This window comes from Pyrus communis, chromosome 12 (assembly GCF_963583255.1).
Source record: "Pyrus communis chromosome 12, drPyrComm1.1, whole genome shotgun sequence".
NCBI lineage: Eukaryota > Viridiplantae > Streptophyta > Magnoliopsida > Rosales > Rosaceae > Pyrus > Pyrus communis.
The window spans coordinates 25404861-25421680 of record NC_084814.1 but is presented as its reverse complement, the minus strand read 5'-3'; the positions used below and the strand labels follow the sequence as shown (position 1 = coordinate 25421680).

At 39.7% G+C, this 16820-nt stretch overlaps 3 protein-coding genes across 3 annotated transcripts; 2 read left to right on the top strand and 1 right to left on the bottom strand.

The window, feature by feature from the left end:
* Positions 1 to 1653: 1653 nt before the first annotated feature.
* On the top strand, positions 1654 to 7007 carry LOC137710716 (translocon at the outer membrane of chloroplasts 64-like). Its single transcript, XM_068449824.1, has 13 exons — positions 1654 to 2025; positions 2567 to 2719; positions 2929 to 3053; positions 3331 to 3456; positions 3604 to 3786; positions 3892 to 4036; positions 4356 to 4524; positions 4899 to 5033; positions 5189 to 5389; positions 5735 to 5862; positions 5940 to 5991; positions 6129 to 6198; positions 6543 to 7007. The coding sequence occupies exons 1-13, from the start codon at positions 1823 to 1825 to the stop codon at positions 6623 to 6625; spliced, it is 1773 nt and encodes a 590-aa protein (XP_068305925.1). The 5' UTR covers positions 1654 to 1822; the 3' UTR covers positions 6626 to 7007.
* A 117-nt stretch (positions 7008 to 7124) lies between these two features.
* On the bottom strand, positions 7125 to 9314 carry LOC137710252 (uncharacterized). The gene is made up of 6 exons (XM_068449182.1): positions 8883 to 9314; positions 8534 to 8596; positions 8287 to 8388; positions 8076 to 8141; positions 7791 to 7869; positions 7125 to 7642 (listed from the first exon to the last, which is right to left on the bottom strand). Exons 1-6 carry the CDS (start codon positions 9312 to 9314, stop codon positions 7125 to 7127), a joined length of 1260 nt encoding a protein of 419 aa, XP_068305283.1.
* Positions 9315 to 13271: 3957 nt separating this feature from the next.
* LOC137709868 (protein C2-DOMAIN ABA-RELATED 4-like) lies at positions 13272 to 15212 on the top strand. Its single transcript, XM_068448845.1, has 3 exons — positions 13272 to 13488; positions 14062 to 14157; positions 14547 to 15212. Exons 1-3 carry the CDS (start codon positions 13327 to 13329, stop codon positions 14835 to 14837), a joined length of 549 nt encoding a protein of 182 aa, XP_068304946.1. The 5' UTR covers positions 13272 to 13326; the 3' UTR covers positions 14838 to 15212.
* Positions 15213 to 16820: the final 1608 nt, after the last annotated feature.

Genomic DNA, 16820 nt, shown 5'->3' with positions numbered 1-16820 from the left:
ATTTCATGCGTTATTGGATTTGATTTGATTTTTATTTTTTTGAAGAGAATCGATGTTTACTGAAAAAAAATAACAAACTACATAATATCTTGACCGAGAAGATCCTGAATAAGGATAGGAGGCTCCTCAAGCCAAACAACTTCACTACCGATAGAAATAGCGAACTTAACTAATTTATGAGCAACCCCATTACACAATCTTGGAACCTGTTGAAACTGAACAGGATGACACGCCAAAACTGCAGCCGACTCACCAACCGAAGGCCCTCCAATATAGCTTGAAACTCCACGTGCAATGCCGACCCAATCCCCTCCTTCCTCCACGCCCCTGCTGCAATGAAATGCCCCCTCCCATCCCGTAAAACCACCCTCACTCCCCCACGACGCTCCTCCAGCCGTGTTGCCCCATCGACATTAATCTTTAGCCACCCATCCGAGGGAACCATCCATTTGCGCTGGGACACAGGACGTGCAACACTCGGAACCACCTGGGCAGCACGGTAAGCTCTATAGGTAACCCTCGCTGTTCCTCCCACACCCAAGAGTTCCGAGCTTGCCATAAGCCCCAGAGCAACATACACAACAGTTCAAATTTCGACTTCTGATTCTCAACAACCGACAGCAGCCACTCCTTCATAAGAACCCCCGTTCCGGTAAAAGATCCACCCCCACCGTAGTCCCTCTCCACACTTCCAGCGTAAACGGACACTCCCTGAACAGGTGCCCCTCCGTTTCAACACCCCCTGAGCATAGCCCACACTCCAAATTGAGATGCACCCCCTTCCGAGCAAGATTAACATTAGTCGGAATAATGTCCATATGAAAATGCTAACCTTAGAGATGAAAACGCATTACCTCCATTTGAAGAAGACGCACCCGCCGAGCGGGATTGCTCCAACTCTCGAGCCACCCTATAGCCATTACTGACCGTATACACCCCCCTCGCATTGTGTGGAGAGATGTCCCACATCGGTGAAAGACAAGTTTGCTATGTCATTATATGATCTTAAGCTACTCTTCATATTGCCAATTGGTTTTACGGTGAAATCTCAATTTCATTATGGTATCAGAGCGAGTTGTGCTCGTGTGAAGTCAAACGGTCACATGCATTTCATGTCACCCAGTCATTGTCTACGTGTAAGCTTGAAAATCTGTGCGCTTCATATCATCCAGTTATTGTCCACGCGTAAGCTTGAATGTTGACGGCGACGGCCTGGTTAACCACCTGTCCTTCCAAACCTTAATAGACTCGCCATTCCCCACAACCCACCACGACCCAAAACGAGACGGCAGGGAAATACCGAGCCTTAAGCAGTTGAGCTACCAAGGACCCGGAGTTTTGGGCAATCTGCCACCCCCACCTTCCTCCTTCGGTTTACATTTTTAAGTTAATGAATTTTTGTCGCGAAACTACTATGTTGCCCTAAAATTATATATTTATTATTAAATTTCCTTTAAGTTTACGACATTGCCCTTAAATCTGTATTTTCTATTAATGTAGGAAGATGTTGTTGACATCCGCACCGATTATGACCCTATTGATATTATGAGAAACTTGGTGGACCCACCTACAAATGGAAACAAAAAAAGTTGAAAAGTTGGAGGACCTTCGTGATATTTCATTGTGTGTAAACAGCAAGTAACCTCAGCCAAGTGAAGCAGTGAACCATCGCTCCGCCTAGGTTACGCTGCGCTGGTTGCTGATTTATCTTCTCCCTCTCTCTCCTCCTCCTCCTCTTCTCTCTCTCTAAAACCCTGACTTGCTGGTTTGGCAATTCCGGAGGGTACTGTTCGGACGAACAATCTCAAAGAAAGACACGGTCATGGCGTCTCAGGCCGCCAATCTGTGGGTCCTGCTGGGTTTAGGTTTGGCTGGAATTCTCCTGGTGACAAGGAAGCTGACGAAGACCATCAGAGAAGACTTTGGCGCCTTTATTGAGCGGCTTCAGCTTCTTCCTCCGCCGCAGCCTGCTCCTCCCAAGGCTCCGCATCCCCTCACCGGCCTCACCTTCGCCGTCTCCGACGTGTACGCTCTCTCTACCCACTTCCCATCTGTTTGTTTCTGGAAAAAAAAAAAAGAAGAGTTGAAACCCAAGATTTTATTAGAGTGGAAAAACAGAAAGTATTTCTGTTGGCTGCTGAGAAAAAGGAAAAGATTGGAACTTTGAAAGTTTCAGCCTTTGCCTTTTGATCAGCTTTGTTAAAACTGATTGAAGTTATGGTTAGTATAGATAGTTGAAAGGATTTTTTGAATTGGGTTGGAACCCGGATGGCGAAAAGGCCTGAAATTCATGAACCGTGTAACGGGTTTCGGTTTACTTGCTGTTTTAGTGATTGAGAGGGAGTAATTAGTATACTTAAAAAACCAGAACATCTATGGAACACAGGATGGCAGTTATGGCTGAATTCGAATGCGACATTAAAAGAATAAATGAACACCTTTTCTGTACATTGAGTCGATATGCACAGACACGCGAATGCACTTTTTCTTTCTTTTGCTTTGTAGTTGTAATTTTTGAGACTCTTTGCTTGTGTTAAAAGTGGACAACTTTGTGACATGGTTGCAGATTTGAAATTGAGGGACATGTAACTGGTTTTGGTCATCCTGATTGGGGAAGAACACATGATGCAGCTTCTCGGACATCGCCTGTGGTTTCCACTCTTGTTGAAGGAGGTGCCACATGCACTGGGATAACTGTTGTGGATGAATTGGCATATAGGTATGTATCACTATGAGCTTAATGTTCCCTCGACGGGCCGAAGGTGCTATCCCTAATGTGATTGTGAGGATCTCTGATCAATATGAAAAAGGAAAATAGTTTGGAGGATCAACACAAACTAATGACATCTCTATTTCCTTTCAATTTCTCTAACTCTAGCTTAGTCGGGATTTCATAATTCCAATTCTCTTTGGCGTGTTTATTTTCAGTATTACTGGAGAAAATAAGCATTACGGTACCCCCACCAATCCAGCAGCATCTTCCAGAAGACCAGGTGGATCCTCTAGTGGAGCTGCTGTGGCTGTAGCCGCTGATCTTGTTGATTTTTCACTGGGTGAGCTTCTTTTTCTTATCCTTTCTGAAATTGTTCTTTATTTTCTTTACATTTCCTCTTGAGTTTTGTTACTTGTGTTATTAGTCTTTGAACATGGGAAATGGCATATGTGAATGACTTGGTTTCGTTCCTTTGCCTTTCTTATCTGAAAATTCTCTTATTTGGTTACTCAGCATGTTCTATATCTCCTTGTATCTCAAAAAACTCTCTTTTCAATTTCAACAGTGCAGCATCTGTAATACTGTAATATTTACTTCATGTTAACATCATGGTGCAGGCCTTGATACCGTTGGTGGCGTTAGAGTACCTGCTGGGTCTTGTGGCATCATTGGATTCCGAGCTTCGCATGGCTCTGTTTCTCATGCTGGATTTATACCTGTTTCTACAAGTCTGGATGCTATTGGTATGTATGGCTGCAATTCTGTATGTTGCCAGGCTGCAGCAATATATGTTAATGTGCAACCATCCGCGCCTGAAAACTTGTAACTTTTTGTCTCTTAATTTATTGCTATTGTGGGATATTATTTGACTTGTAAGATCACATTTACAGGATGGTTTGCTAGGGATCCTAGTGTCCTGCGTTGTGTTGGACACGTGCTGCTGCAACTTCCTTATGCAGTTTCACGCAGTCCAAGACAAATTGTAATAGCTGATGATTGCTTTCAAGAAGTAAAGATTCCCGTTGATAGGATTGTTCAAGTGGTTATCAAATCCACTGAGAAGCTTTTTGGAAGTATGTTCTTTTCCTTTGATTTAGAGATCCATTCTTTGGCTCTCGTCCATGGTGGACTGCTGGTTTTGAAAATTTTCTGATTGAGTTCTCGATAAACTGGTCCAGAACAAGTGTTGAAACATGAAAATCTTGGGGACTATTTCAATTCAAAAATTCCAAGCTTGAAAGAGTTTCATGGCCAAAAGACAAATGGTGAAGTAAAGACTTCATCCCTCAAATTGCTTGCCAATGTTGTGCAGTTTCTTCAAAGGTGAGCTGATTAATCAGTAGTCAGTCTTCTGTATATGTCATAATTTTGAGACCAAATGTTCCTGGCCTTGTTCTTCTATTCCAATTATCTTTAGTGTATTCTTATGGTAGAATCGGAAGGGCAACGCTAAAACTCATGCAGTTTGGGGAAGTGTGTGCAAGATTGTAAAAATTTAAAATTAGTAATTTTCAACCTGAGAATTGGTAAAATATGCTGTCATAAGGAGGCAGTTTTTCACTTTGTTTATCCGTTTGTCTTTGATTTCGAAAATTTTCGTGGATCATATAGTATTGGAGCTTTATTGTGTTTCTTGTTACAGGCATGAGTTCAGACATAATCATGGGGAGTGGATTGATTCGGTGAAGCCTGTTTTGGAGTCTGCTACTTCAACGCAAATATGTGGGCCACTGGAGGCATCCGATGAGGAGATTGAGATATGCAAGTCAATTAGGAATGAATTACAGGCAGCTGTCAGCTCTCTATTGAAGGTAGCCATTTTAATTATTAATTTATTACTTGTTAATATTTTACGATTTCGATACATTACACACATATATGCACACTTTGAAGCACACATACGTACAGATTGTCTTACTAATTACAAAGCCAAATTAGCTTGACTGGACTGGACTGGACTGTCAAGTGCTCTTTTTTGTCTGACTTCACTGTAGTGGCTGTTCTCACATACCACTATAATCTTTTAGGCTACATTGTTCCGCAAGATAACATGAATGAATTCCATTTCCTTACTACAGAAGGACATCGTATAATATAAATTATAGTGTTTCCTTTTGTAATTATCTAATGTGTTTATCAAGGTTTGTTATATGGATTACGATTTCTCTTTTATTTGCTTGTGTAGGATGATGGAATTTTGGTTATCCCAACTATAGCTGACCCCCCTTCGAAACTTGGCGGGAAGGAGATGCTCTCTGAGGACTTCCGCAGTCGTGCTTTTGGTCTGTTAAGTATTGCGAGCCTGTCAGGTTGTTGTCAGGTGAAAATCCATCAATCTCTCTCTCTCTCTCTCTGTCTTCGATCTTTTAATATCTTTGTGTATCATTATGTATTCATTACATATACATAGTGATAAGTTTGTACTGATTTTAGTTTCTCCTAATCTTCTGTACTCCGTGGATGTCTCCTCTTCAGGTCACAGTACCTCTGGGCTTTCATGACAAGTGTCCTGTTTCAGTTTCTTTCATAGCCAGGCATGGGGGTGATCGCTTTTTACTGGATGCACTGCACACTATGTATATATCTTTACAGGAGCAGGCTGATATTGCTTCAAAATCCAAATCATCCAAAAATGCTCTCACCAAGGAACAATGTGCTGAAATTGCCAAGGAAAAGGTAGGTCATCGCTTTCATGATCATCGTCCATTTTGCTTTTCAAGTCGTTGTTTTCTTTGTTGATTTGCTTTGTAACATAGGACATCATGTTATCAAATTTCTGTTGGAATTTACGTAATATTATTTAAGCTCTGTTCCGTCGACTTATTATCTCTTGTTCTGCATGGAAAAGTCAAAGTACCTCTAGGATCATCAGTCCCGATGATCAAAAGTCATTGTTGAATGGTGAATTGACACGAATAATATTTCTACCAATTCTTATTTGCATAACGACTATTCAAGTTTGCTTCCGAATTGCATTTGCATATCCTAAAGCCTCTTCTGATACCTTTACAAAATCATTAGGGAAATCAAGCATACAAAGATAAGGACTGGCAGAAGGCTATTGGCTTTTATTCTGAAGCTATCAAACTTAGTGGCAACAATGCAACGTATTACAGTAACAGGGCTCAAGCATATCTTGAAGTTGGAAGGTACTGCTGTCTGTTGGGACATTTATTCTCTCAATTGATTTCTTGGTGTAGGTCTCTAATTTACTTCTTCCGCCTAGATTCATTCAAGCCGAAGCAGATTGTACTAAAGCTATCAACCTTGACAAAAAGGTAACTCCTCTCCAAAAGTATTAATTATTGGATATTCCCAATTATCGGTTGAATGCTATAGGCCCTATGGCGCTCCTTCGAGTGCAGATTATTGATCTCATTTTTATACCCATTGTTGCCTACTTATGTTTCTTCAGAATGTGAAAGCTTATTTCCGAAGAGGCACTGCAAGGGAGAAGCTTGGTTATTATAAAGAGGCGATTGAAGGTCAGATTTGTTTGTTTTTTTCATCTTTTTATACTTTGTTCTGACGGACGGACAGTATTGCCCCCATGATCAACCCTTAAGCTAGAAACCAAGTGTGAAAGTTTAAGGAAGACAGTGTTTATCGGGTGCAAACTAGATATTTGAAATTTGAGATTGGATTTGCAACTTCTTTGTCAAATTCACTCAACGGACGAGTAGTGTCCACTGGTTGCAGATGTGAATTGTTTTGGTATTCTATTCAGAGCTCAGAACACTCATTAAGCACATTGAGTTTTTTTTTTTTTTCAATTCATTCATCCCAATCTCCTAAAGTAACTTCGGTTTGATGGCGCTTCATTCTGCAGACTTTAGACATGCACTTGTTCTTGAGCCAACCAACAAACGAGCAGCCGCTGCTGCTGAGAAATTGAGGAAGCTGTTCCAGTAGGTTATTGAAGCTCACTCGGCCAGGAAAAATCCATTTAAACTAGACGGTCAACAATTCCCATATGTCTAAACCAATTGAATGAGAAGAGCGATGACGAGACTCGAGAGAAGTTGGGAATCTTTACTCTTATGATCACGGTGGTTTTTTGGGGAGGGGCTGGATTATTGTTTGATCTGATCATTTTTTAGGAGCCTTAGGTAAGTATTATTATTCTCCCCAAAATTTGTAACTATAGTCCAATTTTGTTGCTTTTAGATGAGGTTTAAAGCCGATCATGAGCACAGCCATTACAATATTTATCTTTGCCTTCGCATTGTAATTTTCGCATTCGTTCTTGTACTTTGATTGGTTTCACTGGAAGCAGTAAACGTAAATAATGTCATTCGATATGCTCGGCTACTTGTAGATGTAAAGGGTTCAGCCAAAATACAAACTATTGGATCGAATAAGAGGGAAAGAACCCATTTACCAGTAAACTCTTAACGAATTGTTGTTCGCCCTAGTCAAATTCGAACAGATCCAGCTCTTCTTCTGTATACTCCGGGAGTGAAGCTCTCGTAATCAGTGGCTGCCTCGGCCTTTTAGCTCCGGTTGTTTTCCCAACTTCTTGATCATCAGGAATCTCAACTGGGTTGATAGGTCGGCTCCTGCTCGATGGATTGCCACCCTCAGCCACTCCGTCAGGATTGTTGGCCTTCTTAGCTGCGGCAGTTACCTCGTCGTTAAAACGGTCTTTTCTATTTGCCAATTTTGTGGTTCCATCAGGCATTGTCTTTTTCACCGATGAAGAAAGAACCTCCACGTCCGCGGTTTGAATTCCACGCTGCTCGTGGCCTGAGCAGCTCATTCCTGGCGCCGCAGCATGATCTGTTTCCATATGTTTCTCAATGTTAAGATCGCTCCCTCTTACTGCAGAACTTTGTCTTAGATGATTCATGATTTTTTCAGTGCTTTCCTGTCGCGGAGGGAACTTTTCTTGTGGCGCCCAAAACCTCGTATGACTTACCGCAGCACTGTCTGTTACGAAGAAAGGAGATTAAACCATAAAAACTACTGTGAGAATCTCATCGCTCGCACTGCAGGCAAAACTGGGACACTAGAAGCTTTGCAGCAATGCAAGAAGATGGAATATACAGATATCATCGACTTATGATTTATGACTTACCACTGCTGGGAGCGGGTTTGTTGACTGATGAAATAGGAAGATCGTTTGTCACGATAGGTCTACCATCCTTGGAGATGACCTGCAAATGTAACAATTCATCATCATACAGAAAACAAAGTGATCAGAGTTCACTTCCGGTTCTGTAAACTTCACATAATTGTGGCGCCAAGGCCACAGAAATGAAAATTGGGGACAAAATCAATGGCTTAGAGTCTCCAGACACGTCGTTAAATGATCAAAGATGACTGTGCTCTCTAGTTTATGTGCCCACGAAAGAGAACGCACCTGAACCATGTTGTTCATGGTTATGTTAAGATAGCATGCCATGCGTGAGGGAGAGAACACAGCAACCTGACAAAAAGCATTGAACTCAAGCTTAGAGAAAATTTCGCGAGGTTGGCATTTCGACCTACACCCCAAAGGCTCGTTTCGCTTTTCTAGATTTTACAGGTCGTTATATTCATAATCCCAATCTGCTAGATAACAAATAACAAACCTTCTTGAGTACCAAAACTGCACCAACAGATATGCTCTTCCCGAAGTCTCCCTCAGAAAGCACTGTGTGGTGGATGCTAGCACCAATTGTGCCTGTAGGATCCTGACACCAAAATTTCAGCCACTTAGACTGTCTCATTGCACAAAGTGAAAAGATTGACGCGAGCAGTGCCTAATTGAGAGAGAGAGAGAGAGAGAGAGAGAGAGATCATAATTTATCAATGTCCACCATGTCCATGGAACGTTACCTTGAGAGTGAGCATGAGATCACCAAGACCATTTGGGGTGCAAGATTTGATCACAGCAACAACCTAATTAACCAGAAAATCACATGAGTTTTCAAACATTATGATATTTTATTATGATGATATACAAAAATAAAAAGTAGAATTAAGCAGATAAAAAGGGTTTTCTTTCCAGTGTTTTCTCAGCAACCAAACAGATAAACTGGGTTTTTCTTTCCTGTGTTTTCTCAGCAACCAAACAGAAAAAAGAGTTTATTTTTTTATTTTTGCAGTATTTTCTCACCAGCCAAACAGAATTTGGGAAGGATTTGAAATTATCAAATTTCTACAATAATAACAGAAATGGAAATACCTGAGCTACTCTGTGAGTGTCAACCCCCTTCCTGATGGAACCCAGCGGCGTTGGATAGTCGGCGCCTTGCTTTGCAACATAATCGAGAGCGGAAAGCCATGGATCGGCGGCGAAATCGGTGTCTTTATCATCACCATTCTCGACGACTCTCCTAACGAACTCTTGGGTCGGAATAGGCTCGACGTTCTGGTCGTCTCCGTGGCGATGAATTTGGGTCCTGCGCTGCATCGCGGCCTGTACGGCTCCGGCGGGGCCTGGAATGAGAGGAGGAGAGGCGGAAGAGGACGAGGAGGGGTTGGGCGGAGGCGGAGGATTAATTGATTTGAGGGAATGGGAGGCTGAGCGCTTGCAAGGGCGGAGACTGAGAGAGATGAGGTCCGAATCGTCGACGTCTAGTTGCTCCCAGGGTTCATTGCTGTCGTCGTCGTCCATGTTCTTCTGGTTTTGCCAGTGAAAGCGCGGGAATCTGACACAGTTGAACAGCTGGATTTTTAGAGGGTTTCATTTTGGGCTGGGCTGGATATCTTATTAAGATGATTGGGCTTACAATCTCAGGCCTACTTCTCAAATACCACCTGTAAATTTTATTTTATTTTTCTAAAAAATTAGACCAGCTAGTGTCAAAGGCATGTCAGTCATCTTTTTTGAAAGCCGGAAAGACTCACAAAATCATTCTACGTATAATTCATTTTTATTATTTTTAATTTCATATACAAAATGATATTGAGGGTTTAGGTTGTGCGTTAAGTCAATCATAACTATCAAATTTGTAACATCATAATAGTTGAATTTGAGATTTTTTTATTTACAAGTAGAAATAAATACTACTATATTATAGTAATGTTAATGACAAATCATTTATAATGTTTGACTTATAAAAAAAACCGCTTCAAACTCTATTTTCTCTTGATTCTTTAACGTGAGAACGACGCAAATCAACTTCCCAAATCAAAACCAAAATCAGCTAGAACTAAACTGACAATGTGTTTAATCTAGTTTACTTTTCTTTTTGTGGCTCAATTAATTTGTATATATTTTATGCCTTATTGGAAATTCGGAGGACCACATGATCGAGGGGTTACGCACAAGGAGATAAGATTTCTGATTTGATTAGCATGTTTCAATTGGGAGGGAAAGTGTAGAAATACAACGAGTGATGGACCGGAACGTGAGTTGCTCGATGTCACAATCACATACCTACTTACAACGGGACCGCCAATTAGAATGAGTGTACGAGAATACAAAGGGACCGCCAAAATCACGGACAATCTAAAAAGTGAGATTGTAGAAACGTGATATGTATGTTCCAGTTAGACGATCGATCTAGTTAGGGATGAGCATTTGAAACCAAAAGCCGAAACACAAATCAAATCGTACTGCATTGAACGGTTCGGTTATTACAGTTTTGAAATGGTTTTGATTGAAACCGAACCACTAGGGAAACTGCATACTTTCAGTGATGAACTTGAATATAATCTTTTATTCCTTGCTACAACATTTGAGCATGAATTCAGAGCATTGTGACTATGAATGTGGAAGAACTTGTTGTATTTGTATGGTAGGAAGTGCATGCTTTCATGTAATGCTAGTTTGTTTTGTGTATTCTTGAAGCTGCAATTCAATGTCCAGAACCTTTTGTTTTTTCATTTTGTATGTAAATAATGTAAAAACAAACCGAAACCATTTGAAACCACACCGAATCAAAACCAACGGTTTGGTTCCATTTCAGTTTTGGTTTCAAAATCGCACCGAATGGAACCATGCCCACCCCTAAATCTAGTTAGCAATATTTTCCTTGTGAGATTCATCTCTCTCACCTTGTTGTTAGAGGCGAAGCTAGAAAGTTAGTTGGGGCTACAATTAAGTAGCGGCAAATGCAAAATTCTATTCCCATTGCATCCCAACAATAGTGCGCACAACGCCTAAACTTTTTTTCTTCAGTTTTTACGGTGAGGCATTTCGTCGAGCACTTGACTGACCCTTACCATTGTGTTCTTGGCGTGCATCCCAACCTTTTAGTGTTCTTTTAATTTGGTCTTTAGGTCAATAAAACTAAGAATTAAATCATATATTGTTATAAATACGCAAAAGTTAGAGAAATAACCTTTGCTAGGAATAGGAACGAAGCAGGTGCAAAATATCACACTATAATTTTAGTGGCTATTACACAAAAGAATGGCAGATAAAGAGAAGGAGGGAGAGATACTGATATTATTTCTTTGATTCTTTCTTTCGTAGTGTATATTTGATAACGCACAAAATGCTCTATTTATAGAGCAACTCCCATGACAACCAACCAAACAAAAATGATTACATTTTGAAAGTATCACACAACCAGTATTCCCAAGTCTTCATTACTTTGTGTAGGCATCCATTCATCCACTAATTCTACAACATATATGAATATATGGGGACGAGAATTCCACTTTACAGGACAATTGGAAGGAGAGAAATTAATGGACCAATCAAATAATAAATTTACATTTGAAAAATGTCGATGTTGTCTAGCTTTTGTCAAACTCTTCTATACACGAGGGAGACAAATTGAGGAAGCGATATGATATTTTAAGGGTAGTTTTTCAAATTGATTTTCAGTCACATGCCTTCCCACTTGGACTAACCAATAACTTCACTTTGATATTGACTGATCGATTAATCGATTCATTTGACCAAAATTGCTTCCTACGGCCATCTTCTTTGTGATTGGAGCAAGCTTCACATTGGAATAATTATCAAGGATTCAACCTCACAGCCTTCGCATATTTATACAAATATTTAACAGGAACATAACCTATTATAGTTTTTGTTATTTTTGGAACAAACGATATTATCTACACAGACTACACTAAAAGGGAGGGAACCTATTACAGTTTTAACTACTAGTAAATGTATTTCACTTTTACAACTACTTGTAACTGTATTTTATTTTACAACCACTACTTGTAACTATAAATACCCGTTTGGTGAGTTGAATGATATGGAGTCTTAGGAATAGGATTGGGTTGGCTAGAATTGGTTAGACTTTGTAAACATAACTTATAACCCATGTGTATGGATAACTTAGTAACTCATTATATTGTGGATTTATAACTCATCATCTCTAGTCATGTCCATCTCACACTTTGACACAACAAATAACAAACTGAACTCAAGTTAATTTTAATTGGTCACAACCTTATGTTCTTAGCACGCAAGAGAATGAGTTCGATCCATTTGGTACCAACTACCAAGAATATCTTCACACGAGGTTACTACTAAATTCAAATTTACTTACTTTAACGTATATGTAAGCATATTAATTTTATCGTTTGATTAATACGTGAAATGATAATATTGCGTGACGTATTTTTAATACACATATTTCTCCAATCAAAAGAAGACAAGACCGATAAGCCGCCACTACGACGGCAACGACGAGAGACCGTGATATGTGTTCCAACAAGTTATTAGTTTAGTTGAAGACAGAGACACAGCGTTATTTGCGGCCTTCACATCTTTGCATGTCAACCTCCACAAGTTGCCCACAATTAAATCCCATCCATTGATCCACAAACTGACAACCGGATCTCCCGGTCACCTCCTCCTCCATGCCGAAACGGTGAAAATCTTTTAACCTTCCCATCTCTTGTTCCCTTCAGTCCCAAAATTTACCTCGTTTCAATTTTACATTTACCCCTCTTGTGGTCGGTGGCTGTTCATTTCTCTCCCTTCCCTCACAAAAACAGAGGAAAAAGAACATTCAGCCTAATTTCTCAGAAGGAAGAAAACGAAAACAAAAACCAAGAAAAAACTTCATGGTACCAACTTGGTAGGGCCCTATTCCCATTTTTTCCCTCCGTATCATGTCGTATTAGTCTGGCTTCATAGTAATGTCTCATGTTATGATTGTCGATCGATCTATCGTTGATACAGTATTAATAATTTATCGTCAGAATATGTGTTTATATTGTCGATTCATTTTCAATTAGGGTTTCTTTCGTTGTGTTTGTTCCGTCTATATTAATCCTAACTATGAAACAGACGTTTGTTGTTTCTTAGGGTTTCTTTCGTTGTGTTTCATTTCCGTTTGTATCAATTAAGGTTTCTTTCGTTGATAATAGTTTCAATATTTGGTACCTGTTGTCATTTCATTTTTTATTAGGGTTTCTTTCATTGCGTTTATCTTGTTTGTATTAATCCCAACTATGGAACAACCGTTCTTCCTTACACGTATGTCGTAGAAATACTTTCAATAATTGTTGTATTTCTGGTACAATATCGATGTGCGTCCGTTTATATTGTCTGCATTTGGTCAACTTTATTGTCCTGTTTTAATTTTTTTTTTTTTTTTTTTTTTTTTAAAAAGAAGAATGGTTTTGATTAATTTTTACTGGGGTTGGTAGGTGATAACGAATAATCAAGAATTGTTGGTGGCCAGTATAAAGAGGGAGGGAGATCATAAGACATGATGACAGACTCACCAAAGACACCGGCGAAAGGCAGTAGCAAGTCACTCATGGAGAATTTGCTCGGTCTTCTCCGAATCCGCGTCAAACGCGGTGTTAATCTCGCCGTCCGCGACGTCCGTAGCAGCGATCCCTACGTCGTGATCAAGATGGGTAAACAGGTAATCTCCCCCTCCTCCTCCTCCATTTCTTCATCTTTTTGTTTACTGTTTTTCTCTCTGTTTTTTAATCTGATTTTTTTATGAATTTCTCTGCTAAATTCCTGTCAATTTTGTTAATTTCTTTCATGGGGTGTTTTAATTTTGCATCATCAAAATAACTTTATTAAAAATTCCCTTTTTCTTTCATTTGTAATTGTTTCCTTTGGCTTGTAATCTAGTATTTTCATTGTATGAAACTTCCCACGTGTAAGTTTATCTTATGCTGCCAATTCCAAGCCTGGACAAAGGAGGAGAGAAAGCACGTCAGGTAGTCGATAGCTGGTACTCTGTATGTCACGTCGAATCCCTATGATTTGTAGATCTTTTAATCTTCTCACAATATTTCTGTGGTGCAATTACCAAATTTTTTTTTTTTTTTTTACTGTAATGCTTTTAGACTGATCTGATTTGTGCTTTGCTGCGCTTCACAAGGGCTCTGTTTTTTTAGCCTCTATTACTTTTGTTGAATAAGAAATTCAGGAATATGTTCCTTTTATCTTTATATGTTTAAAGATTAAACCTTTTTTGATGCAGAAACTGAAGACTCGTGTAATTAAAAAGGATGTTAATCCTGAGTGGAATGAAGATCTTACTCTTTCTGTCACAGACCCCAGTATCCCAATCAAGCTGGTAAGCTCTAGAAGCACTTTTAACTTTTTCCGTCAAACTTTTGTCATAAGCGGTTTTAGTTACCCAAAAGCCATACGTTTAAATTCCAAACAGATAGAAGATTGATGCCAACGGCCATCATCTTTAGGAGCGAAACTAAGATTCACCTTAGGTGTCACGACAACAGCATCTTAAGTCTATCGGGCACTACTATGTAATTTAACTTCTCACTTGACAATGCATGATTGGCTTTAGATAGCGCTTCTTCTTCTTCATATAGCTTAATGTTTGATTCTCCAATTTTCCATTGATTCCTGTTTAGATGAATTTTCATTTTATCTTTCGATTTTTAGTGGATTTTAGTGCCTTCCAAAACCAAAAGATATGAGTTTGTTTGTGTGTGGGTGTAGACTGTGTATGACCATGACACATTCAGCAAGGATGACAAAATGGGAGATGCAGAATTCGGCATCTCAACTTACATAGAGGCATTGAAGGTGAACTTGGAAGGGGTCCCAAGCGGCACGACAGTGACGAGAATACAACCAAGCAGGGCAAACTGCCTAGCTGAAGAGAGCTGCATCCAGTGGAAGGATGGGAAGGTGGTGCAAGACATGTGCCTCAGATTGAGAAATGTTGAATGCGGCGAGGTCGAAATCCAGTTGCAATGGATTGACCTTCCTGGTTCCAAGGGATTATGAGTGCCTCAAGTTCTATGCTTAAGTCGTGTTCCTGCATAATATATGGGCTGGTTGTTGTGGTTGTAAGATTCTAAACATAACAGTTTTTCATAAGCTGGGATGGTTTGTTGACGATCTAAATTTCCATGGTGCTCCGGAGTATAGAATACTCCGAAAAATCCCGTTGATAAGATATGTATAACAAACTCCCGTTGTATGTACTTAAATTAGGGTTGAACGATTTTTAACTTTCATCTCTGTCTTGCTGGGTATGATGTCAAGTAGCAAGCTCTTCATGTTTTAGAATCTTGCTTTGTATTATTTATGTACCCATTAATTTGCAGGAAAAGTTATATACAATGGATTATAATAAACGTGGTTGTACATTTGCATCTACTTCGTAACAATGCTTCATCAGTTAATTCCTCCTTCATGCCTGCCCAGGAAATGTTATATTGCTCCTTCATGTTTATGCTAATTAGCTATGAACAGGGACTCCCGAGAAAGGGTAGAAGAGAATCAGAACGAATACAAGACATGCAACGATTACATATGTATGATCATTACGCTTCAACTGGGCTACCATTTCACCTTTTTTTTCCATGCAATCGATATTGGGAATTGGTTAGTCATAATTATCTAACACGTTATTGTCGAACCAGAAAACTCTCATAATGAAATGAGCTTAAATCAAAATACTAAATAGCATGCATATTTATAAAAAAAAATTCTATCCATTATTGTGGTGAAAATCATAATGCTAGAGGAATCATTACAGCAAGGTATAGAGGGGAGTCATGAACGTCTATGGTCTATGACGTAAAATTATTTTTGATAAACGAAATCCTTGCATGGACGTATATAGCTAGAGTTAGGCTACTCTACTCGTTTATTGATTTTGGGGTAGAACTCTAGCTTTCTTCAATAGAGAACGTCAAAGTAAAAAAGAAAAGTTCCACCGTAAGCCCAATTTCTTGAGATCCAACCCAATACTTTGCTGGGCTGACTTCAAATACCTCCCTTGCCTTTCAGGCCCCTGCCTGAAGTACATCCCTTTTGCCTGGCTATATGGAAGTGTGTGTGTGTGTGTGTGTGTGTGTGTAGATATAGACGACTCCGTAAGTAACTGTGTTTCCGGTTGCAGGGTGATCAGAATCTGAATAAAGTAGATCCACACTTGACTCCTCCAGAGACGACGTCCCAGCCTCCCAGGAACTGTTTTTGTCATATATTCGTCCTCCGTACTTGATGAAGCAATCAGAGAGATTCAGAGTAAGCCTACGCCTACCCTAGCTATCTCCATCTCCATTTGGATACGCTTCTTGTCTTAAATGCTTTCTATTTTTCCTCAGCCGGCCATCCCACCTGTATTTTGTACGTACTATCATTGAAGCTTTAAGCGTGTAGAAATGGAGCTCATATATATAGACACACACACACACACACACACATATGCATTTCTACCTTACATCGTTCTCATTGCTGAGCACCTCATCGCATGCATGCAGCTCAGGTACTTACGTAATAATTAATTAATGGCTAAACACTGCATGTATAGCAATGAACAAAATAATTGCAGACATATCTTTTCATATCTTTGGTCGGAAAAGGAAATGAAATGCTTCATTAATGGTCCAACCAAACAGCATAAACACAAACGCTAACCCTCATACGTGCCATGAGGAACAGCCGCAGTTTACCACAGGAGACCACCGCCATAGCTAAAGCAGCATAACTACGAGATAGGATTAATATGCCTCTCCAGGAAGCATATTGCTCGGCACTTGTGAAACTGAAAGAAGCAATGGAGGAAACTTAGGAAAAGTCGATGGATTTCGTAAGTAAGATGCAGCTGCAACTCAAGGAGCTAACAGCATCCCATCCAGTTGAACTTGCACCCACTACACTTATGGTATAATTCGATCAATCTTAATCCACAATTTGACCAACAAATATTTAGAAGTACTTAACAAAAGGTGAAACGTAGAAATAAGAGAGTCAATA

Excerpts from the sequence above, each read along its gene's own strand:
- LOC137710716 (XM_068449824.1), top strand. The coding sequence starts at position 1,823 with ATGGCGTCTCAGGCCGCCAATCTGTGGGTCCTGCTGGGTTTAGGTTTG. Across the intron at positions 2,026-2,566 it reads ACCTTCGCCGTCTCCGACGT|ATTTGAAATTGAGGGACATG; the intron begins GTACGCTCTCTC and ends ACATGGTTGCAG. Across the intron at positions 5,863-5,939 it reads GCATATCTTGAAGTTGGAAG|ATTCATTCAAGCCGAAGCAG; the intron begins GTACTGCTGTCT and ends TCTTCCGCCTAG.
- LOC137710252 (XM_068449182.1), bottom strand. The coding sequence starts at position 9,314 with ATGGACGACGACGACAGCAATGAACCCTGGGAGCAACTAGACGTCGAC. Across the intron at positions 8,142-8,286 it reads CAGTTTTGGTACTCAAGAAG|GTTGCTGTGTTCTCTCCCTC; the intron begins GTTTGTTATTTG and ends GCTTTTTGTCAG. Across the intron at positions 7,870-8,075 it reads CCATGAACAACATGGTTCAG|GTCATCTCCAAGGATGGTAG; the intron begins GTGCGTTCTCTT and ends TTACATTTGCAG.
- LOC137709868 (XM_068448845.1), top strand. The coding sequence starts at position 13,327 with ATGATGACAGACTCACCAAAGACACCGGCGAAAGGCAGTAGCAAGTCA. Across the intron at positions 13,489-14,061 it reads TGATCAAGATGGGTAAACAG|AAACTGAAGACTCGTGTAAT; the intron begins GTAATCTCCCCC and ends TTTTTGATGCAG. Across the intron at positions 14,158-14,546 it reads CCAGTATCCCAATCAAGCTG|ACTGTGTATGACCATGACAC; the intron begins GTAAGCTCTAGA and ends GTGTGGGTGTAG.